We start from the raw sequence: 20,104 nt of genomic DNA, 5'->3' as shown, positions 1-20,104 counted from the left end.
TCCTTATTACTTATCGTAGATTCTTTGCTTTATGACGCATACTATAAATATTGCTTTTAATTGATCCGATGATGAGTATGATTGCGGTGATGGGATTACTAGAAGAAAATGTAACTGCACCAAGTCATATTACTCACTGAATCATACATAAACAGAGAGACAGCTGCATCACAGATCAAAACACCTGCCTTTTCAGGCCAACATGACCTTTTGCTGAGAGGAAATCGTGTTTACTTACTGAGAAACTTGCTTAAATGATCAAAATATTTTTCAGCCTTTTCTCAATTAGCAAGTAAATGTATGAGGGGTGTCACTAGCTCAGTGCGGATAAATGAAGACACATTTCCGCTGTCAACAGCAAGATTCAATGGAACTGCAGTTGTGAATAACAAAACCCACAAGGCTACATTTCTTCAGGTTTCTTTAAACCACACACATTCATCTCTCTTACAAACACACACAAAGTGAGATAACTTAAGGGGAATCACATTAACCCACACTGGGACATCTGCATTGGTTTGAGTTTATGGAAAGAACCCTTAATAGATTCTGAATGAGACATGAATGAATTAAACAAGATCATCTGGGGACTGAACGAAATCATGAATGAACACAGAAACGGAATGGAGGGGAAAAAAGTTTTAATTGAAATTTTTAATGAAAATGTCTGTGGAATGTTAGCAGTCTGTACACATCGATTACAGTCATAGTTTAACTGAGTCAGATGCAATAGACATTTAAAAGGTCCAAACAACATTCTGAACATTCATGCAGTAACTGTAATAGCGTTGCTTGATCACTTTAAATAAAAAGCGTTTAATATAGGGCTGCATGATATTGGAAATATTTAACATTGCAATTTTTTTTATTCTGTACTATATATATATATATATATATATATATATATATATATATATATATATATATATATATATATATATATATATATATATATTTATGATAAGAATTTGACTACATGTGTTAATGACTATTTGGAAAGAATTTATAATTTTAGATTAATTGCGATGAATCTGTAAGCATTAAATATAAACAATCAACAAGCACAGATAAATTCAATGAGGAAAAAGATACTAATGAAATAACCAGTGTTTTGGTTTCCAATGAGTCAAACTGTATTCAAGTAGACAGTAATTGAAGAATCAAATGTAAAATAATACTGCATAGCCTTTTATAGTCTGCATAGTATTTTATAAATAATTCAATAAATTTAATCGTTATTAATTTGTCAAAGGTTAAAAATGAAGCAATTTCTTAGGCTTAATTGCTTTTAAAACAGTCATCGGCCTTTAAAAACACTTGTGAAATGATATATTATAATTCAGAATGATATATATTATTTATTAAACTAGGAGTGAACAATGTATCGTTTCAGCATTGTTATTGCAATGTTATCATTGGCAACAGTCACATCACGCTTATACACATTGTTGAGTCTGGATTATATAATTCTGTTTTAAAAGCATTCAGGCATAAGAAATAGCTCCATTTATAACTGACAAATTAATAACGAAAATTTTTATTGAATTTTTTTATAAAACAAAGACTATGCAGTATTATTTCACATTTGATTCTTCAATTACTGTATACTTGAATAAATACAGTTTGACTCATTGGAAAACATATGTCTGAACTGATGTTTTTGAGTTTTTTTTGACGGTTAATATACATCTCCATGAAGAATTCTGTATTAATTAGCAAATGTAAGTTTGTATTAGTCAATTTTAAGAAAAAAAAAAGCCAGAATTGCTAGACATAAGTTCATATTTTTTAATTGTAAATTATGAAAATTCTTAGTTTATTCAGTGACAGAAGGAAATGACAAGGATTCTGTAAGTTTCTAAGCATATTTAATGTACACTGTAAAAATATCTGTTAATTAAAATTTTCCGTATTTTGTTTTTTTTTTCTCTTTATTTATTGCTTTATGGGAGCTTGATCTCTGCTCTCTCGACTTTTGATGTTGAAAATTCAACTTCACAGTTTAACAAAGTGACTTGTATTGACATTTTAGTAGTTTTAAATAATATAATGTTTAAGAAATCATATATAAATAAATCTGTAAAGTAGCAGAAAATGTACTGGCAGCTTATTACAGGCTTTTTGTACTGTAATATACAACACCAATGCAGAAAACATATCACTGTAAACTTTTAAAATGTTAAAAGTCACTTTCTCCAACTTTTTAAGGTTAAAAGTTGTCAGAAGAATTTTCAAGGTCTTATAATGTGATTCAAAAGCATAAATAAATATGGAAAATAAAAAAATAGAAACATGAATCACAAAATACAGAAACCTGCTAATTTATGGACATTTTAACAGAGTAGAACCTAGAAGGTAATATATGGTTTCAGGCACATTGTTGGTGTTCAAAGGAGACCAGACATCTATATACTACTTATATACAATCTATATACATCTATATACAAAAGTCTTCTCGCCCATCCAAGTTCTAGGAACAACAAATAATAACTTGACTTCTAGTTGATCATTTGGTATCAGAAGTGGCTAACATAAAAGTCAAAGGCTTCTAGATTATATGATTATGCCTTGACTTTTAATTATGATAAAGGTCTGACTTCGCCTAGACAAAATTGTAGTCACTTAACAGAAAAAATGTACAGTATAAAATATAAAGTCATGGAGCAGTGGGAAAAGAATTGGTATAGTGTATGACTCCCACAAACTTGGAGGACTGCATCCATACAGCACATCTCTGCAATGACTCCAATAACTGATTAATAAAGTCATCTGGAATGGAAAAGAAAGTGCTCTTGCAGGACTTCCAGAGTTCATCAAGATTCTTTGGATTCATCTTCAGTGCCTCCTCCTTCTTCTTACCCCAGACATGCTCAATAATGTTCATATCTAGTGACTGAGCTGGCCATTTCTAGAGCGCCTTAACCTTCTTTGCTTTTAGGAACTTTAATGTGGAGGCTTAAGTATGAGCAGCACTATCCTGCTGAAGAATTTGCCCTCTCCTGTGGTTTGTAATGTAATGGGCAGCACAAATGTCTTGATACCTCAGGCGGTTGATGTTGCCATCCACTCTGCAGATCTCTCGCACGCCCCATACTGAATAAAACCCCAAACCATGATTCTTCCTTCATCAAACTTAACTGCTTTCTGTGAAAATCTTTGGTCCATGCAGGTTCCAATAGGTCTTCTGCAGTATTTGTGATGATTGGGATGCAGTTCAACTGAGCATTCATTTTTAAAAAATCTACCTTCGGCCACTTTTCTAAATGATCAACTAGAAATCAAGTTATTATTTGTTGCTTTTACAACTAGGATCAACGACAAAACTTTTGCCAAGAAGTGTTGATCTTTTTTTTAATACATTCCTACATCACACATGGTATGATGAAGCATCACTTAAACTACAGTAGGTTTTGTTTCACAAACAAGTGCAGAGAAGAGAAACAGTAGACAATATCTTGCACACACTTTCTTCAAGCTGATCGGTTTGTGACGCACATAGTGTGATGCATACATGTTCCCACAAATGTTAAGGTCTTACACACACACACACACACACACACACACACACACACACACACACACACACATACACACACACACATACACACACACACACACACACACACACACACACACACACATTGATTTTCTAGATAATCATGACTCTTGACTCATGTTGCAGGTGTTGCTTTTGTTTTACGTGCGTAAAGACGGCACACATGTACCTTGCTTTTACACACACAGCATATCAAACGTCTCCTTCAGGAAATCCCTAAAATGTTTGCTGGTGTTGATGCATCAAGCAAATAAAGAGCTTACTGTCATTTTAAATTCTTGTCATTTTGCTAGTTTGATGAGTCTATTCTTTTCCGTCACTCCTCCTCCCCAAGGCCTTCTTCTGTGTCTGTACAAAACTGCCATCTTGTTAATCACTGAAGGGGAAAACAAAAAGATTTGTGCCAGGCACTTGAAGCAGGGGAATAATTAAAACGAACACACAGAGAACAAACAAACAAACAAGCAATCGAAGGAATAAAAAAAGCACGGTTGAGTCACAGCTGGTAAAGTCGTGTTTCATTTATTGAGGAAAGGAAAACAAACCAAAAGAATCTCAGTCAGGATTCCAGTTCCCATGAGAAACCTTTTTGGTTCTGCTATGATAAAGTGCACTTACAGTTATCACACCTTCCAGTAGAGTTCGAGTCCTGGTGTTTCTCTCTCAGACACACAAACACACATTGTACATCTCTTTTTCTGGACCTAAAAAACACACGCATTAAAAGAGGACAAAACAGATAGGTGTGTTTTTTTTGCATAAAAGGTGTGTAACTGTAAAAAGTGACATAAACCCAGGTGTTCTTGTGTGAGGATTCGATCCACAGTATTAAGCAGTTACAGTACTTTTAGTTCAGGCTACGCTACAGAACAACAAAACCACCCAGGTCACCACAAGGGACCTGATCGAAATCATCTGTGACAAAACGCTTTCTTTATTTGCATCCGTGGCTTCCCCATGCAAATAACCAGGACAGAATCATCTAGTGTTTTACAAAATATAACTTAACGTGTCTACATAATATTTATGTACAGCTTCATGACACAAATATATCTCTTCTGTTTTCCAGTTCCAAGGAGTGTGAGATTCCCACAACAATTTTGGCACATTTCTGATCTCCAAAACAACAGCCATGGGAAGAGAAAACATTTGCTGCGTCCCAATTCGCATACTATCCATTCTAAATAGTATTCAAAAATAAAATTAGTATGTCCCAAATCATAGTAAAAGAGTATGCCAAAGGTTCTAAGATGGTTTACTAATTACGGAAAAAAAAAAAAAAAACGAAGTGTATAAGCGTCCATACTCTAACCACTAACATTGCACGTTGGACCTGGAGGTGGAACTACAAACACGGCTGAAAAGTGTAAACAAACTACAAACATGGCGGATGTGCGAGACCAAACGTCAAATAGAAAGGCTTCGGTAAAGTTGTTTGAATGACTGTTAATCAATATCTAGCCAACTGGAACATATTTAAATCGAGTTTTTCGTGTATATTTCATCTGCAACAACGTGAACTTATTTTAAGATATGTGTGGACATTAACGTCTGAACGCATAATTACCTGAAGACCTGAGGAGATTTATCTGCTTTTTAAGACTCGAGAGTGGCAGATTATCCTGTGTTGAGATGATTTACAGGGGATATTAACAGAGCCACATAACGATCTGTTAATGAGTAAGTAGTATGTTCCAAAACTTGCATACTCTTCTGTTACACACTCAAATGTGTATATTTTTCCTTTACAAACAAAATGCATACTTTTAGGCTATGTGAATTGGAACGCATCAATGGTTTTGGTACCAATAAAACAACCCCATACAGCAACATATGCTGCTCTTTTTGAGAACCAGACATTTGTGAAATGCAAATGAAAAATAAAAAAGCTACCATCCCCCAAAAAATAGTCAGCATCTGTCAAGCCTTGAGAAACAACAGGACGAACACTGCATAGTCAATCTCACATTGTGTTGTTACAGTGTTCATACATCGGTATTGCATGTAGTTTGGCTTTAACATATAATGATGTAGAGGAGTGTAAAAATACAGACCTACAATAGATACTAGAGCACATGTGGAGTAATGAACGAATCTAGAAAACACCTGTCCACCAGTTTCTTTTCTGCTTATCTACTCTAGTGTCATGATGAATGTGCAGAAAATGTAGAAAGAACTAAAATAAAAAAGTACTTCAGTCATGGGCTACTTCCACTCAGAGTACGGTTACTTATTTAACAGTATTTCAGAGAGAATAAATTAGTAAATGTTAACTAAATTACACATAAAAAGCTATACATTAAATAAGCAGAGTACTCATCATTAGTGTTTCTGTGAGAATAATTACAAATTAAATAAAAAATCTAAATGTGCTAAAAAGATTAAGCATGGAATGTTTATTTTATCCCTGTATTGCACATCATTTCCCTTCATCTTAAGTCAGCCTCTTCCATATACATATATACAAAATGAAATGTTCGTAATTTATGATCAGTACACTTCCCCGCACTGTCTTCGATAAAACTCCTAATTTATCCAAAGGCAGACGCTCTCCTAACAGTACAATGTATATTAAATATTAAAAGCCCTCTTGGATTAATGCCACAATAATTGTGTGCATGTTCTTAAGTGACGTCCTATATCAGATACTTTACATACCGCATTGCAGTAATCTCAAGGCTGTGGTTGCATTTCAAGTTTCTTCTAAAATGTCCTAGACCTTCCGTATTCTAACAAGTATTGATAAAATGAAATGCCACATCATCTTGTGTATACAATGTCTATTTAGTTGAAGAAAAGGTGGATTTTATCATGGACTCAAACAACTCAATTTCATGTAAAAAAAAAAAAAAAAAAAAGTTTACAAGCAGATTTTTGTGTGTGTGTCTGTATTATTTTGTTAGCTTAATCTTGAAAGGCTAGCAGAATTGAGGACAGAGAGAAAATGGTTAAGGGGAAAAGGGAAGGTGAGACTAGGGGTGTGCGATATTAACAATATTTTTGTTTTTCGATATTTATTGGATCCTTAAATTGGTTTCCAATCATTTCAATAATTTTGTGCTGGTAAAAATGTTCCACTCCAGCCTGGCTTGGAACCATTTTTATTAGCAAAACTATTGAGACTGTGAGTATGTTTACATGGACATCAGAAATCGAATTATTTGCCTTAATCCCATTAAGAAAATAATATGATTAATGTGTTTACATTAGTTGCTTTTTAAATATTCCTTTCATGATCCCGTTTTACATGTTATAGCACATAATTTGATAAATGTCATTGCATCACCTCGCTATCCACGTTTCCTCCGGAGTTTCATGTAATTTCGAATGTTTCATTTTTAATTATTCAACTTAAATTGCAGATCGGCAGTTTCACTTTTATTAATAAACATTTCATTTACGCTTCTGTGTCAAACTGAGGTATTGGATGAGAGTATGAAGAAAGGACTGTTGTTTTAATGGAATTTAATATCTCATGCTGAATGGAATTTTTTTTTTCTCGGTAGGTGCAGAGAATAATGTCAAACAGCCATATGTGTATGGAATATCCTGTCGTAAAACACAGCAAAAAGTACTACATGATGGTAATAGTTTTTATTTAAGGTGTTAACATGTCTGTACTGATCTTCAATAATGCCACTAAAATAGGAATACTCCACATCTTACTTCAATTTATTTTTATTTTTAGTTTGATTACGATTTTGTTCAGATTAAGGTTATTAAAAAATAAATAAACAAAAATCTCTGTTTACATATTAGACTCTTAATCAGTGTATTGTCTTAATCATATTAAAATCGGATTATTAGTGTCCATATAAACATACTCACTATTATATCTGAACTCATAACTCAATCATGAACTCAGTATTAACTTGTTTGTAGAACTTTTGAATAAAACGGTCTAGCAGTTGTACCCAAATGCTGATATTTCGGAAAGCAGCACTGTTGCTTGTATAATATTATTGAACTATATCAGGTCTTACAATGAATTCAAAAACACAAACCCAAACAATCTTTCTTTTCCTTCTATGACTAGTATTAAAGAGTCATTCAAACAGGATTCGAATGTGTTTTCTTTGTAAATTAATTGACATACTTGATAATGCCAGCGTATACTCATGGTCTACGGTTCTCTAAATCTTCATAGTACTTTATTTAATTGATACATCTAATGCTTTAAACAAATTCCAAATTATGTTTTATTGTATTGTTTCTATAATTATGGTTTAATGTAAATTTGTCTGTTTGGTTGTGGTATTGGTGTCTATTGTTATGATTTAGTGTGAATTTTCGTTTTGTTATTTGTTACTGTTGTTTTAATTTAATTGTATGGGTTTTGATGATGATTTGATGTAAATTTGTAATTTTATTTGTTGGTTACTATGTTTGTGGTGGCTTATAGGGATCTAAATAAACAAACACATAAATAAAACAACAATTATCGTATTGTATTGTAAATATCGCACACCCACAGCCGTAAGAACATAAGAAGCCAATCAGAAATTCATTACGAAAAAACGTGATTTAAAAAAAATAAAAAAAGGTAAGCTTGACTATACTAATCCAAACCCTAAGCACAACTATGACTGAGGCATATAAGAGTAACGTACAAATGAGATCATACTAATTAGCCACCACAATGCCAAATAGTTAATGAGAACTGCTTCATTCAACCCAGCTGGGGTAGAAACTAAAGGTTAGAGTGAAAATTAGTGGGATTATCTGTCGGGACAGGCAGATTTTGTTGAACTACGCACCAACAGCAAACCACAAGGTTGTTATCAGACACGTCTGTGTAAGGCCATTACCTATGGTGGTAGTTAGGTAACAACAATGCTAGATAAGGATACAATAGAGACAAAAGCAGTGATTCAGCGCTGCAATGCTGTACTTTTTCTTTGTTTTTCTTAACTATTTCTGAATGAAATTCAAAGTCATTTCAAAGCAGTTGTCTGCATTTACTGTCTAAATGCAGGCACAAACACATGCACGCACACACACTTGCTCATGTAACAGACCAACATACCAAAATCCCCAACAAATGGTCACACAGTGCAAACAGCCAATCAGATGACCAGGACTCAACAAGGATGTTTGGATTCACCAGCTACTATATAAGGGGCAATTCACACAGAACAAGTTTTTGTGGTTTAAATTCGGTATAAAAAAAGGCTAAGTATACTATGTTTTCAATGCAAATTTGTAACGAATCCATCCAATTTGTATATATATATATATATATATATATATATATATATATATATATATATATATATATATATATATATATATATATATATATATATATGTATATGTATATATATATATATATATATATATATATATATAAAATAATTTTATTATTAAATTATGTTATATTAATGTTACAAAGCAAAAAAAAAAAAAAAAAAAAAGTGATGCATTCAAGTTCATTCATTTATGTTCCTTCAGCTTAGTCCCTTATTTATCAAGGCCCAAGGCAGAATTAACTGCCAAGTATTCCAGCATATGTTTTATGCAGCGAGTATCCTTCTGGCCTCAACCCAGTACTAAGAAACACCCATACACTCTCACATTCAAATATGCACTCACACACTGTGGCTAATTTAGTTAATCCATTTCACCTATAGCGCAAGTCTTGTGGGACTGTGGGAGACCTCGGATCACCCGGAGGAAACCCACAAGAACACGGGAAGAACATGCAAACTCCACAAAGAAATACCAACTGGCCCAGCCGAGACTTCTTGCTGTGAGGCAACAGTGCTAACCACTGAGCCAGCCTGCCAACCAAGCATAAAAAGTTGAATTTCCTTTAACTTAAGAGCAAAACTTGAATGCAGCAGTTAAACATCTAGTTCATCGGGACAAAGAAAAACAATGCAAAAGCAGCTTGATGTAATGCAAAAACGAATTCTGTGTGAAAAGCCCCTAAGAGTTGAACGAAGACTGATGGGTGGGCATCACAGCTTAAAACATCTAAAGTGACGAGAAATGGGTGCCTGACCTTTAGCCAGGTTTCGAGAGAGAGAAACCCTCTTCCTTGTTTCAGATACCCAGGATGAGAGGCACTTTCCTGGGCAGAAAAGAATCAGTGACTCTTGCTAAAGTACCAGGACTCGTCGCTCCTTTTGTAGCTTTTTGATTCCTTCAAGTTTTCACAAGTATTGTTGTTGAATATTTCATTTTTTTTCCTTTTCATGTTGCTTTTGTGTTCTTTATTGTCGTTTTTTGTTTATAAAGTGCCTTTCAGATGCAGGTGACTGACTTAACGGTCAGATTTGAAGATCATATTGGCAAATGGGGTAACAGAGGGCTTTTGGCACTCAGTCTCAGCAGGAGACCCTGAGTATGAGATGAGGAAAAGGAGAGGGATGTGGAAGGGGAATCTAGCGGATGTCATCTTCACATATACTCTCTATTTTGATCTCTTCTCTCATTGTTCTTCCTCTGCTTTTCATTTGTTCCCCTTTGCTCCTTCATTCTCTGGACTGATAAAACAAAATGTATCCCGACTCAGAGTTCTTGGAAATGTCAGAGGTCAAACCGTAGAATTCCTCTATCGCCTGCGCATCTATTTTCTGTGGAGAAACGGAAGGATGGATAGGGAAAAAAGAGAGAGCAGTATAGTTTTTGTATAGTGCACGTGTATAAAAGTTTTTATTTTATGTACACTACCTGCCAAAAACATTTGGAACCACTAAGATTTTTTTTAATGTTTATAAAGAATCACATTAAGGCTGCATTTATTTGATCCAAAATATGGTAAAAACTATTAAATTGTGAAATATTATTACAATTTTAAAAACTGTTTTCAAATTTAATTTATTTCTGTGATTCAAAACTGAATTTTCATTATTATTACTTCAGTCTTTAGCTCCTATTACCGGCAATTTTCCGGAAAGGTCTGTATGTCTGAACAGGCCCTTTTTTTTCGTTCCGGCTATTTTCTGGAAAGAGAAGTTCAAAGAATAAGTTCAAAATAATAGCTTTTATTTGCAATCTTTTTAAAAAAATGTTTATACAATATTAATGTATACACTTTCATGCTTGAACAATCTATTGTGATGGATAGCAAAGTCTGATTTTGTCAAGTATGATGTAATCCTGGATTAACATCTATGTTGATCCTGAAACATCATTTTATACGAAAATGTAATCCATACCTATTCCCTACCCCTAACTGTAACCCCAACCATAACTGTTAATTACTCCAAAAATCAGATGGGAATATTAGTTGGCTAACAATCAAGTAGAAGTGTATAAACCTAACCGTATAAACCTAACCATAAGCCTAAACTTAACATAAACTGTAAACGTTTCCCTTAAATCTGATTGGAATGTTGTTCCAGAATCAATATAGATGCTTGTACCAGGAACATGTCTTCCTTGTAATCAGGTTCACGGTGACGGATAAAAGTAAATGTATTTTTAATGTTACTTTTTACTTTATTTTTTATCAAATAAATGCAACCTTTGTGTGCAGAATAAGCTTATTATAAAACATTCAAAAATCTTACGGATTCCAAACTTTGACTGGTGGTGTGTAAATGCAACCCTTCACAAGCACTGTATGGTGTGATTATGCTCCTTCATTTGCTTTGTAGAGAATTTTTTTTAATGTTTACCAAGTCTTATTTATTTAATAACTATAATACAATTTAACTATAATAACAAAACTAATATAATTTACATTTTATAATGAATATAGAATAATACAACTAATATAATTAGCATTTTATAATAAATCTATAATAATATAACTAATATAATTAAACATTTTTAATAAATCTCTAATAATATAACTAATATTATTTATATTATATAATAAATCTCTAATAATATAACTCATATAACTTACATTTTATAATAAATTTATAATAACAAAACTAATATATTTACATTTTATTATAAATATTTAATATTATAACTCATATAATTTACAATTTATAATAAATCTAAAATAATAATATAACTCATATAACTTACATTTTATAATAAATCTATAACAATAACTATAATTACATCATAAAAAAAAAGTTGCATACCTCCACAATGTCGTCATCAAACAGCAGCCAGAAGCCATGGCTCTTCACGATGGTGATGTAATGCCCTCTGTTTGGGCCACTAATACACACAATTACAGTGTTTATATTCAGTTTCTATTTAAAAAATGCAAACATTTTGTGAATAACACATCAGCATTACTCTTAAACAAAAAAAAAGACATATAATCTACTTTCCCACTACTGAAAATATATTGGCATCACGTAATGTTGAGACTCCAACTGCTCATATGATCAGCATTTAGAACACATGACTTAATGTACCAAACTGGCAGACAGCGTTAGCAGTGTCTGTGTTTATACGTTGCAGATGTGTGTGTTTGACAGTTCTCATACCTGCCACAGTGGACCACCACAGCGACGAGGTCGTACATGCGGTCGAGATTGACGGCGTCCCCGGAGGTGTTGAAGAGGCGTAGCTCCAGTGGAAAGACCACACGATAACTCAGTTTAGTGTACCGATGAAGCTGCTCCATGTACTTAAAGCGCTTCAGATGAAGAGCCAAGATCATAGGCAACTTCTTCACACGCATACTGCAACATACACACACACACAGATGGTTTGCACAGAGCAAGTCTAACAGTGTCTACTAATCTCCTTTATTGTGCTTTAAAATACAGCATTCAGTGTAAGAGGTCATCAAAATTACGGAGTCAAACTCTCATTATGAATCACTGAGACTACGCTTTGCATGCATATTTCTCCTTAGGTATTTTGGAGCTTACTAGCCTATCCACTTGTTAAGTGTGATGTCCTAAAAAAGCAGTTTCTGGTCCAAGCGCTTTATCAAACTGTACGGGAAGGCTCAACAAATGGAAATAAATGTTAACAAATTGTTTAAAAATCACAAACACAACACACAAACACAACACACACACAACACAGACACAACACACACACACACACACACACACACACACACACACACACACACACACACACACACACACACACATACACACACACATACACATACACTGAATCCATGCATAATATCAGACGACCAGAAACTGATCATTTTTTATGAATTGTTAAAAATTGGTGTCTGGCACAGCAAGTCCAGAGACTGTTGTGTACACCATGATTTTATATAAAACTCCCTTTAAAGTTTGGTATGACTAAAAAGTGGTCATAAATGAATATTTTCTCAATTCAAATGAGTAGCAGTTGGGACCCGGAAACCTTACAACTTAACAAGCAGATATATTTAAAAAACAATATACATGAGCAATTCCTAGCAAATGTCAACCTTGCCATGGAAATAAAAATGTTTTCACCAAAATAGCTAAACCATTTCTACATTTTTTTTTATTTTTTCCACATTTTTTCACCAAAGTCACACAAGTGACAATTTCACATCAGTCACACCCATAACTAAAAGTGTCACATCCATAACAAAGCTTTTCCCTCAAAAATGACAAAATAAAAAAAAAAAACAATAATTTTGTTCTATCAAGAGCCAACTCTTATCCTTTTGATGAACATTATTTATTTTGGGTTGTGCAGTTTAATTCACAGAATTTCTACAAAGTATGTTGTATACTGTAAACTCGCTGACTTTTTTCGTCACATCGATAACGCATATTTATTTTCCTAATTTAAAGTATAAAAAATGTTTACAGATTGAATTTTTATTTTATTTTATAACTCTGTGGTTAGTTGTTTTGGAACATATAAACATATGTTTCAATATGTTAACGTATACTTTTTTCTTTGAATTTATGTTTTGAATTTTCACTGCAAATGTCACGTCTATAACGCCAGAATCAGCCATATATAGTTTATTTCACAGTGACGTTAAAGCCAAATTTGTCTTCAGGCTTTTGTCGCAAAACCAACATAATAATGCATCTGACAACAGCTACTGTACATCACATACCTCAACAAAACATTTTATAATGATGGTTTTCTTTAAATAATTCAGTTCATATTATCAATATATAAATATTTTTATGTTTTTAAGGGAAGCTCAAGAAACTTTTAGTATTAGATGTGCTGTTACAAGGACAAAAGAAAAATAACACCTATTTAAAACACAGGACACAATACTTCTGTGATTTTAAGACTTAAAGTCCATGTGAACCGAAAGTTGCTAGGAGGCGCGCCTTTCTATTTGCAGATTATTCCCTAATAGCAAACTAACGGTAAGAGAGGTGTGGTTAAGAATATTGTGGATGAAACCGTCAAATTGACTTTTACAGAGAGAGACTGCCACTCCAAACATGAAAGAAAATGGTCAGACTTTGAATGAAGATTACCAAAACAAACGTTTTTTCAGTGAACTAACTTGAACAGATACAACTAAAGTGTTCAACTAAAGAAAAACAATGTGCACTGGCAAAATAATGATTGTAAATTTTGATTTCACACAGACTTGTGTACCTGATGGTAAGATTAAAATAGTATGAGATGACCTCATCACTCATTTTTAAAGCTTAACCCTTGATTTGGCTCGCCATACCATCTGAGAGGAGAAGGAAAATGATGGGGATGGTTTTGAGATTGTCCATTTAAATTTCATGCAAAATGTTTGTTTGATTTATTTTTAAAAGCTAACAGAAATTAATTGTTTCAATTAAATTGTGTAAATTAATCAGATTTAGTTTAAATGTACACACTGCCACCCGACAATGCAGACTTTGGTGAGCAAATCAAGTCCAAGGCAGATTCTGCTTGACTAGTGTATTCAGCATTGAACTCCACTGTGTTATAAATGTGATTGTTTTTGTTTTATTACAATAAGTTCTAATTTAAAAAAATATATACTGCATTTAGTTAATACAATTTAAAGTAATGTTTTCTATTTACTTTGAAAAATTATTAAATAAATTAGGAAATTACCCATGGCAATTTTTATGTAATACAGTTTGGTAAATTTACCTTTGGCACAGGGCTCATAATGATATTTGGTAGTTGGCCCTTCATACAAAAAAGTTTGGGCACTCTGGATCTAAGCAGTTAGCTATAGTTGTTAAAAGGCTGATTTGCAATATTACTCACCGTTTCTGTGCCTCTTGTTTGCTACAGCACATCTCACAGTAGTATTTATACTCGCTGCACAGGGTCTCTGTATTACTGAAGTCCCTGTAAACAACACCATTAGACAAAACACACATGAACGCCGGTGGAAATAAGCTAGTTATGCGCATCAGCATGTGTGATTAATGTTATGCGTTTTGTGTTTGTGCATATGTCTACCTGAGACAGTGTGTTATTGAAGTGTTCTGCTCAACATCTACAGACAAGTCCAAGAAGTCTTCATCCTTGCTACTGACCTGCAGAAACAGAGAGCATGTAAGTTCACAAAGAAGAGAAAACACATCTCTTCAGAAATCGTGATCTTCTTTCCCACAGAGACAATATTAGCCGTCTCTGAGTGTTAGTGGGAAAGTCATTTCTCCGAAAACCTTTTTCTATGGAGTGTTTCAGCAGAATGGGCTGAACTCTGATGACCTGATTGTCTCCTGTTGTTTTGCACTTATTGCAGAAAGATGCGAGCGAAGGTGTGATATGGTGTTAGCACTCCACTGTACTTGAGCAGTAGAGTGCTAATGCGGAAAAAAGTAGGTTAAATGAAGACTGGAAAGTGGGCCACACGGCAGAGAAACCAAAGTTAGTTTCATCAAATAGCAAAGTTCAAACGAATGACCACTCATAATGATTTAGCAAAAACCATTACACATGATCACATATGTTTGTCAGAATTATTTATAAATCCTTTAAGTTAAGTTCACTATTTTACTGAAGATGTTACATATCAGCATTTTCATTTGAATATGAGTGACTAGTTTTTATCATTAAATTAATTAATTGTTGTGATTTAATTTTAATTAGAATAGTAGTAATTTGTGGCTTTTTAAAACAATATAAAGCCCATATCATATGGACAAGTCCAAAATGGCTTGTTCCCAAGAGCCGACCCCGCAACCATACAGGACTAAGGCCAAAGAAAAAGAATATATATATATATATATATATATATATATATTTATAATAAAATATATTAAATTTATATATATATATATTTTTGAGGTTAAACTAAACAAAATTATTTGGCAAGTAAACTAAATAAAATCATATTTCCTGAAATCTGAAAAATTATTCAAATGCGCGTGTCTATATACATAACTAACAGAAAAAAAAACTCATTGCTTTAAAATATAAAATAGCAAACACACAACAATTAGGATAACAGAACCATAAAGCAACATAATTTTAAACTACCATTAAAAAATGCTTGATAAAATAATAATATTATCTGTAAAATCATTGCTTATCATATTCTTTTACACCCGGCGCAATGTGGCGCAAGGCACGACGCATGGAGCGACGCAATTGGTGTTTGCTAGTTTCAGCTTGGGTCAAGAGTCATTTTGACATTTTGCGCCACGCTGTTTAAATTGCAAATGCATTTGCGCTCATATGTGCGCCCATAGGCATTCTGGTCTAAAAATGAAGGCGTGTTGAGGTGCGTTGCTATTTTGAGAAATATAATAGATTTTTCAATAGACCAAAACAAAGCCAGTCTAAATTCCAGCGCAGAGCATGTTAGTTGTGCACCTAGCGTACACACTGCTTAATACACACAAGATTTAGAGCAATACGTAAATATATATATATATATATATATATATATATATATATATATATATATATATATATATATATATATATTGTTGAGGTGACTGCAGTGTTTGTATTGTCATGACAACTTTGGAGACTTTCGAAGATGGAGGAGAGACTTGTGGTTACTGTTTTGAGTTTTCCGGTGCTGTATGACTCACAAATCTTAAATCTCTCAATATTAGTAAATCAAAAATTTACAGATAATGATCTGTTTTGAAACTATTTTAGTCACGCAAAGCTGATGTAGATTGTGTTGTTTTATGAATGGGTTATATGTACAGAAGTGTTGTTCAGTCACTGAAATCTCTCGTTGAAAGATTGATGTGACTATTTCAAGTTTTATAAGAGACCCTTTACAGCATCAATAATGTAGATTTTTATTAAGTTTAACTACAAAACATAAGTAAAAAGCCCTATTCCACCAAGCTACTCTCAATATTCACTCTGAAGTAGCATGTATGTATGGCTTAGTAATGAGTGTAATTCCTGGATGCCGCCGACCAACCACTAACTACATTTCTTACTGGCGAATAACATGAGCTAGTGGGTTGTCTGCTGTCATGTCATGGTGCGTGGGTTCGTGACTTCAGGAGGCGTGGCATTAAATCAGTCCCTTCTCTGCAGTCCAAAGATAATATGCTAGCCGGTTAGCATTTTGGCAGATAACCTTCTGCACCTTTAATGTCAACAGCAACACTTGTGCACAATACACAGCTGATTCAGTCTTTGCCTAGCGACATAAAATGCACACCACAATTCTTTTTCTCTTGTCAACAAAAAAGGAAGTAAGGTTTGTCTCGCGTTTTTGGCACGTAGAAGTGCATTCGGTGTGATCGGCCCCTAAAATGATAAAAACCTTGCACAATCTGCCAGAATTTTAAATCAGCAGCAACTTCAAACAATCAATTCCTATATTAAACTAACTACTTTAGTAAACCCTCGATGTATCAGGACCCTCGTACCGTCTCACAGTTGAGACAGCGCGTCTCATTGGTCAGTGTGCCCTGGAAGATCTCATGAACCCAGGTTGGGTCGATTTTGTTCTGCTCCGGCTCTGTGTCTGTGGCGATGGCAGTGCCGTTGTTCTTCAGTCGTCCGTTCTGCTTCTCCTGTTTTCTCTCCTCCTGCAGGATATCAGCCACCGTGTTCAACAGGTAATTCAGGAACTCGTGCGCATCTTGCTGCATGTAGTTATCAAACAGGTCTAGGGGAGGAGCCAGAGAGCAAAAACGCAAAATTAGCTAGCATCTGTGGACAAAGCAACCATTTATGTAGCAAATGGAAAACCTTTTACTTGCTTTGGCCATTTATTTACACTGCATTAGCCTTTTGGAAGCCTCAAAATAAAATAAGCTTAAGCTATGGGAACAAGATTTAGTGAAAATGTTGATCCATATGCGCATTAGCATTGCAGTATGTGTTCAGGCTACAAGCATCTGCGAGCACTTGAAAACCAAAACAACAATGGTGGAAGGCCACTGTACACTAAAAACAATTATTAATTATTTTTTAGTTAAGTGGTTGCAAAGAATTGATATGAGCTTAATTTAAACCTAACACAAACAACAGATAACAGAACCATAAACTGACATAATTTTAAACTACCATTAAAAATGCATGATAAAATATGAATCTTATCTCTAAAATTATAACTTATCTTATTCTTTATGTTATTATAAACATCTTAAGGAGTTGATCACACCAAACGTGCCTTTTTTGAATAAATTACTAATGGCAGTGAGCGTTTTGGATGCTGCTTATATGCCCTTGTGCTCCTTGTGTTTTAACCGCCTGCTGCGCCTTGTGTTTATGACGTTATACGCCATGCACTCGTGGTTGAAAAAAAGTAAAGTCTCTGAGCTTAATTTTAAACCAACAAATTAAATTTAGTAACGTTCAATTTATTTCTTTTGTTTAGAGTCAGCACATATTAATTGTTTGCAACCACTTAACTTTAACTACCAAAATCTTGTAAATCCAATTAATCATTTCTTATAGTGTATGTGCAAAGATGCGAAGTGACGATGCCATCTACTGGCCTGGCATGCATTATGCAGCTCTTTTGTTTTTACTGATCTATGAAAACAGAGTATATTTTAATATATCAGTTATCAACTTTCAAGTATAAAGCGATATCGGTTATTAGTATTGCATATTATTTCTATATCACTGCATCACTCAGCTTGTGTGTGCTAGAGTAAATGACAAACTCTGTTTTAAAAAGTAATCAATTGCTAATGGAATGCAGGTCTATATAATAAGGAATAAGGCAGTATTTTGCACACAATGCAGTCATGTGAACCGAGAGGAACTAAAACTTGAGCATACTGCCGGTAAATGCCACAGCATGTGCAGTCACATACCTAATTCTGTGTGTGTGTGTGTGTAGCTAAAAAAGTGACGTCTTTCTGATAGAGGTCTGTATTGTTAATTCATAGCAAGGGCATTTTCTGGAATGAGACAGAAGAACAAATCCTCTTTTATACCACATATCATCCCTCCCTTCTCCCTCCAAACACACACACCTGATCCGTTACACCTGCTTCTCATTCAGCATTTTGCACAGAGGCTTACTGTTGTGTGCACAGATTTGATTTTTCACATTCTCCTGTCTAAACTCCAGCTACAACTCTAGTAGTTGCCTACCATCTTTACCATAAAACACATTGCACACACAAATATTTAATAATATATATTTAAATTTGTCAAATTTGATAATATGGACATATTTAGGTCAAAGATGAGATGTCTCATTTCAATGTCTGCATCAAATTAAAAGTGCAAAAGTTATTTTTATAGCGGTTGGACAATTTTATGCATTAATTATCTAGTTAAGCTGCATTTATAAAGCTAGAGACATGAGAAAGCAAAACTAATATGTTCATGAAGCTGACAGAAACAAACAAATATTGTTGTCATATACATGCATTTAGATAATTTTTCATTTAAAGAATTCTAAAACAGCAAATACAAACTTCAGTGCTATTTCACTTCCATCGTGTAGGCATTCAGAGATGGAATCTTTAATTCAAAAGTATGCATTTAAAAAAAATTATTGAATGATTAAGGTTATTTGTGTTCCAACATAGAAAACTCTACTTTCAATGCATGATTTATGTTTCCCCCCAATATTCTTTGATTAATGAAAATGTATTTATTATTACAAATATTTACTATAATTTTTCTAATGAATCCATACTGAATAAAAGAGCAAAAACAAAAAAGGATATACATATATTACATTATATAAATATATAAATATATGTAAAAAGACTATGCATTTTATGACATAACTTCATATTTTTGATTGGGAGAGACTGAAGCACTGTTTGACCTACTGAAGGATATTGTACACTGAGTTATTCTGTACTCATATTTGAAGTTTCAAGTTGGTATTCTAAAACAGTTCATCTAAATCAGGGGTGTCCAAACTCAGTCCTGGAGGGCCAGTGTCCTGCTGAGTTTAGGTCTAACTTCCTAAACCATTGCTTCATTTGTAAATTGCGAGGTCCCGGAACAAATCGGGGTAACGGATCCGGCATGTTACTCGAGGATAGAGAGGTGTTGCGCATGAAAGTGAAGAGCGGGGTGGGGAGTCACGGAAGAAAGTGAAAGTTACAGCGGATGGGGAGGAGGGCGGTTAAGGAGGGGAAATCGGTAAAAAGAAGATTTCAGAGGTGCCGTATCCAGCATGTTCCGGCACAAATTAAGCCCTGCCTATAACACACCTGCCAGGAGGTTTCTAGTATATCTAATAAAGCGGCGGTCACACTGCACTTTTCTCCCCATACACTTCCATTCGTATGCATAAGCATGCAAATGCAACAGACCGGAATTGCAAGCTCGTGCAACAAGTTT

General features: G+C 33.9%; 1 protein-coding gene across 4 annotated transcripts in view; it reads right to left on the bottom strand.

Annotated features, from left to right (window-relative positions):
* Positions 1 to 1,673: 1,673 nt before the first annotated feature.
* usp46 (ubiquitin specific peptidase 46) overlaps positions 1,674 to 20,104 on the bottom strand; it is a 36,287-nt gene continuing 17,856 nt past the window's right edge. Inside the window, exons 4-12 of one of the 4 annotated variants that reach the window (XM_073932103.1) lie at positions 17,209 to 17,450; positions 14,819 to 14,895; positions 14,621 to 14,704; positions 11,956 to 12,153; positions 11,602 to 11,680; positions 9,561 to 10,134; positions 4,175 to 4,260; positions 3,359 to 3,932; positions 1,941 to 2,490 (exon numbers count right to left, since the gene is read on the bottom strand). In XM_073932103.1, the coding sequence (XP_073788204.1) occupies positions 10,033 to 10,134; positions 11,602 to 11,680; positions 11,956 to 12,153; positions 14,621 to 14,704; positions 14,819 to 14,895; positions 17,209 to 17,450 (782 nt within the window). In that variant the 3' untranslated portion in view covers positions 1,941 to 2,490; positions 3,359 to 3,932; positions 4,175 to 4,260; positions 9,561 to 10,032. Of the gene's footprint in view, positions 3,933 to 4,062; positions 4,261 to 9,560; positions 10,135 to 11,601; positions 11,681 to 11,955; positions 12,154 to 14,620; positions 14,705 to 14,818; positions 14,896 to 17,208; positions 17,451 to 20,104 lie in introns of those variants that run through there. The other 3 variants (XM_073932100.1, XM_073932102.1, NM_001244981.1) reach the window with 3 other exon arrangements.

Source organism: Danio rerio, chromosome 20 (assembly GCF_049306965.1).
Source record: "Danio rerio strain Tuebingen ecotype United States chromosome 20, GRCz12tu, whole genome shotgun sequence".
In the NCBI taxonomy this organism is placed as follows: domain Eukaryota; kingdom Metazoa; phylum Chordata; class Actinopteri; order Cypriniformes; family Danionidae; genus Danio; species Danio rerio.
This window is presented reverse-complemented; position numbering and strand designations above follow the sequence as displayed.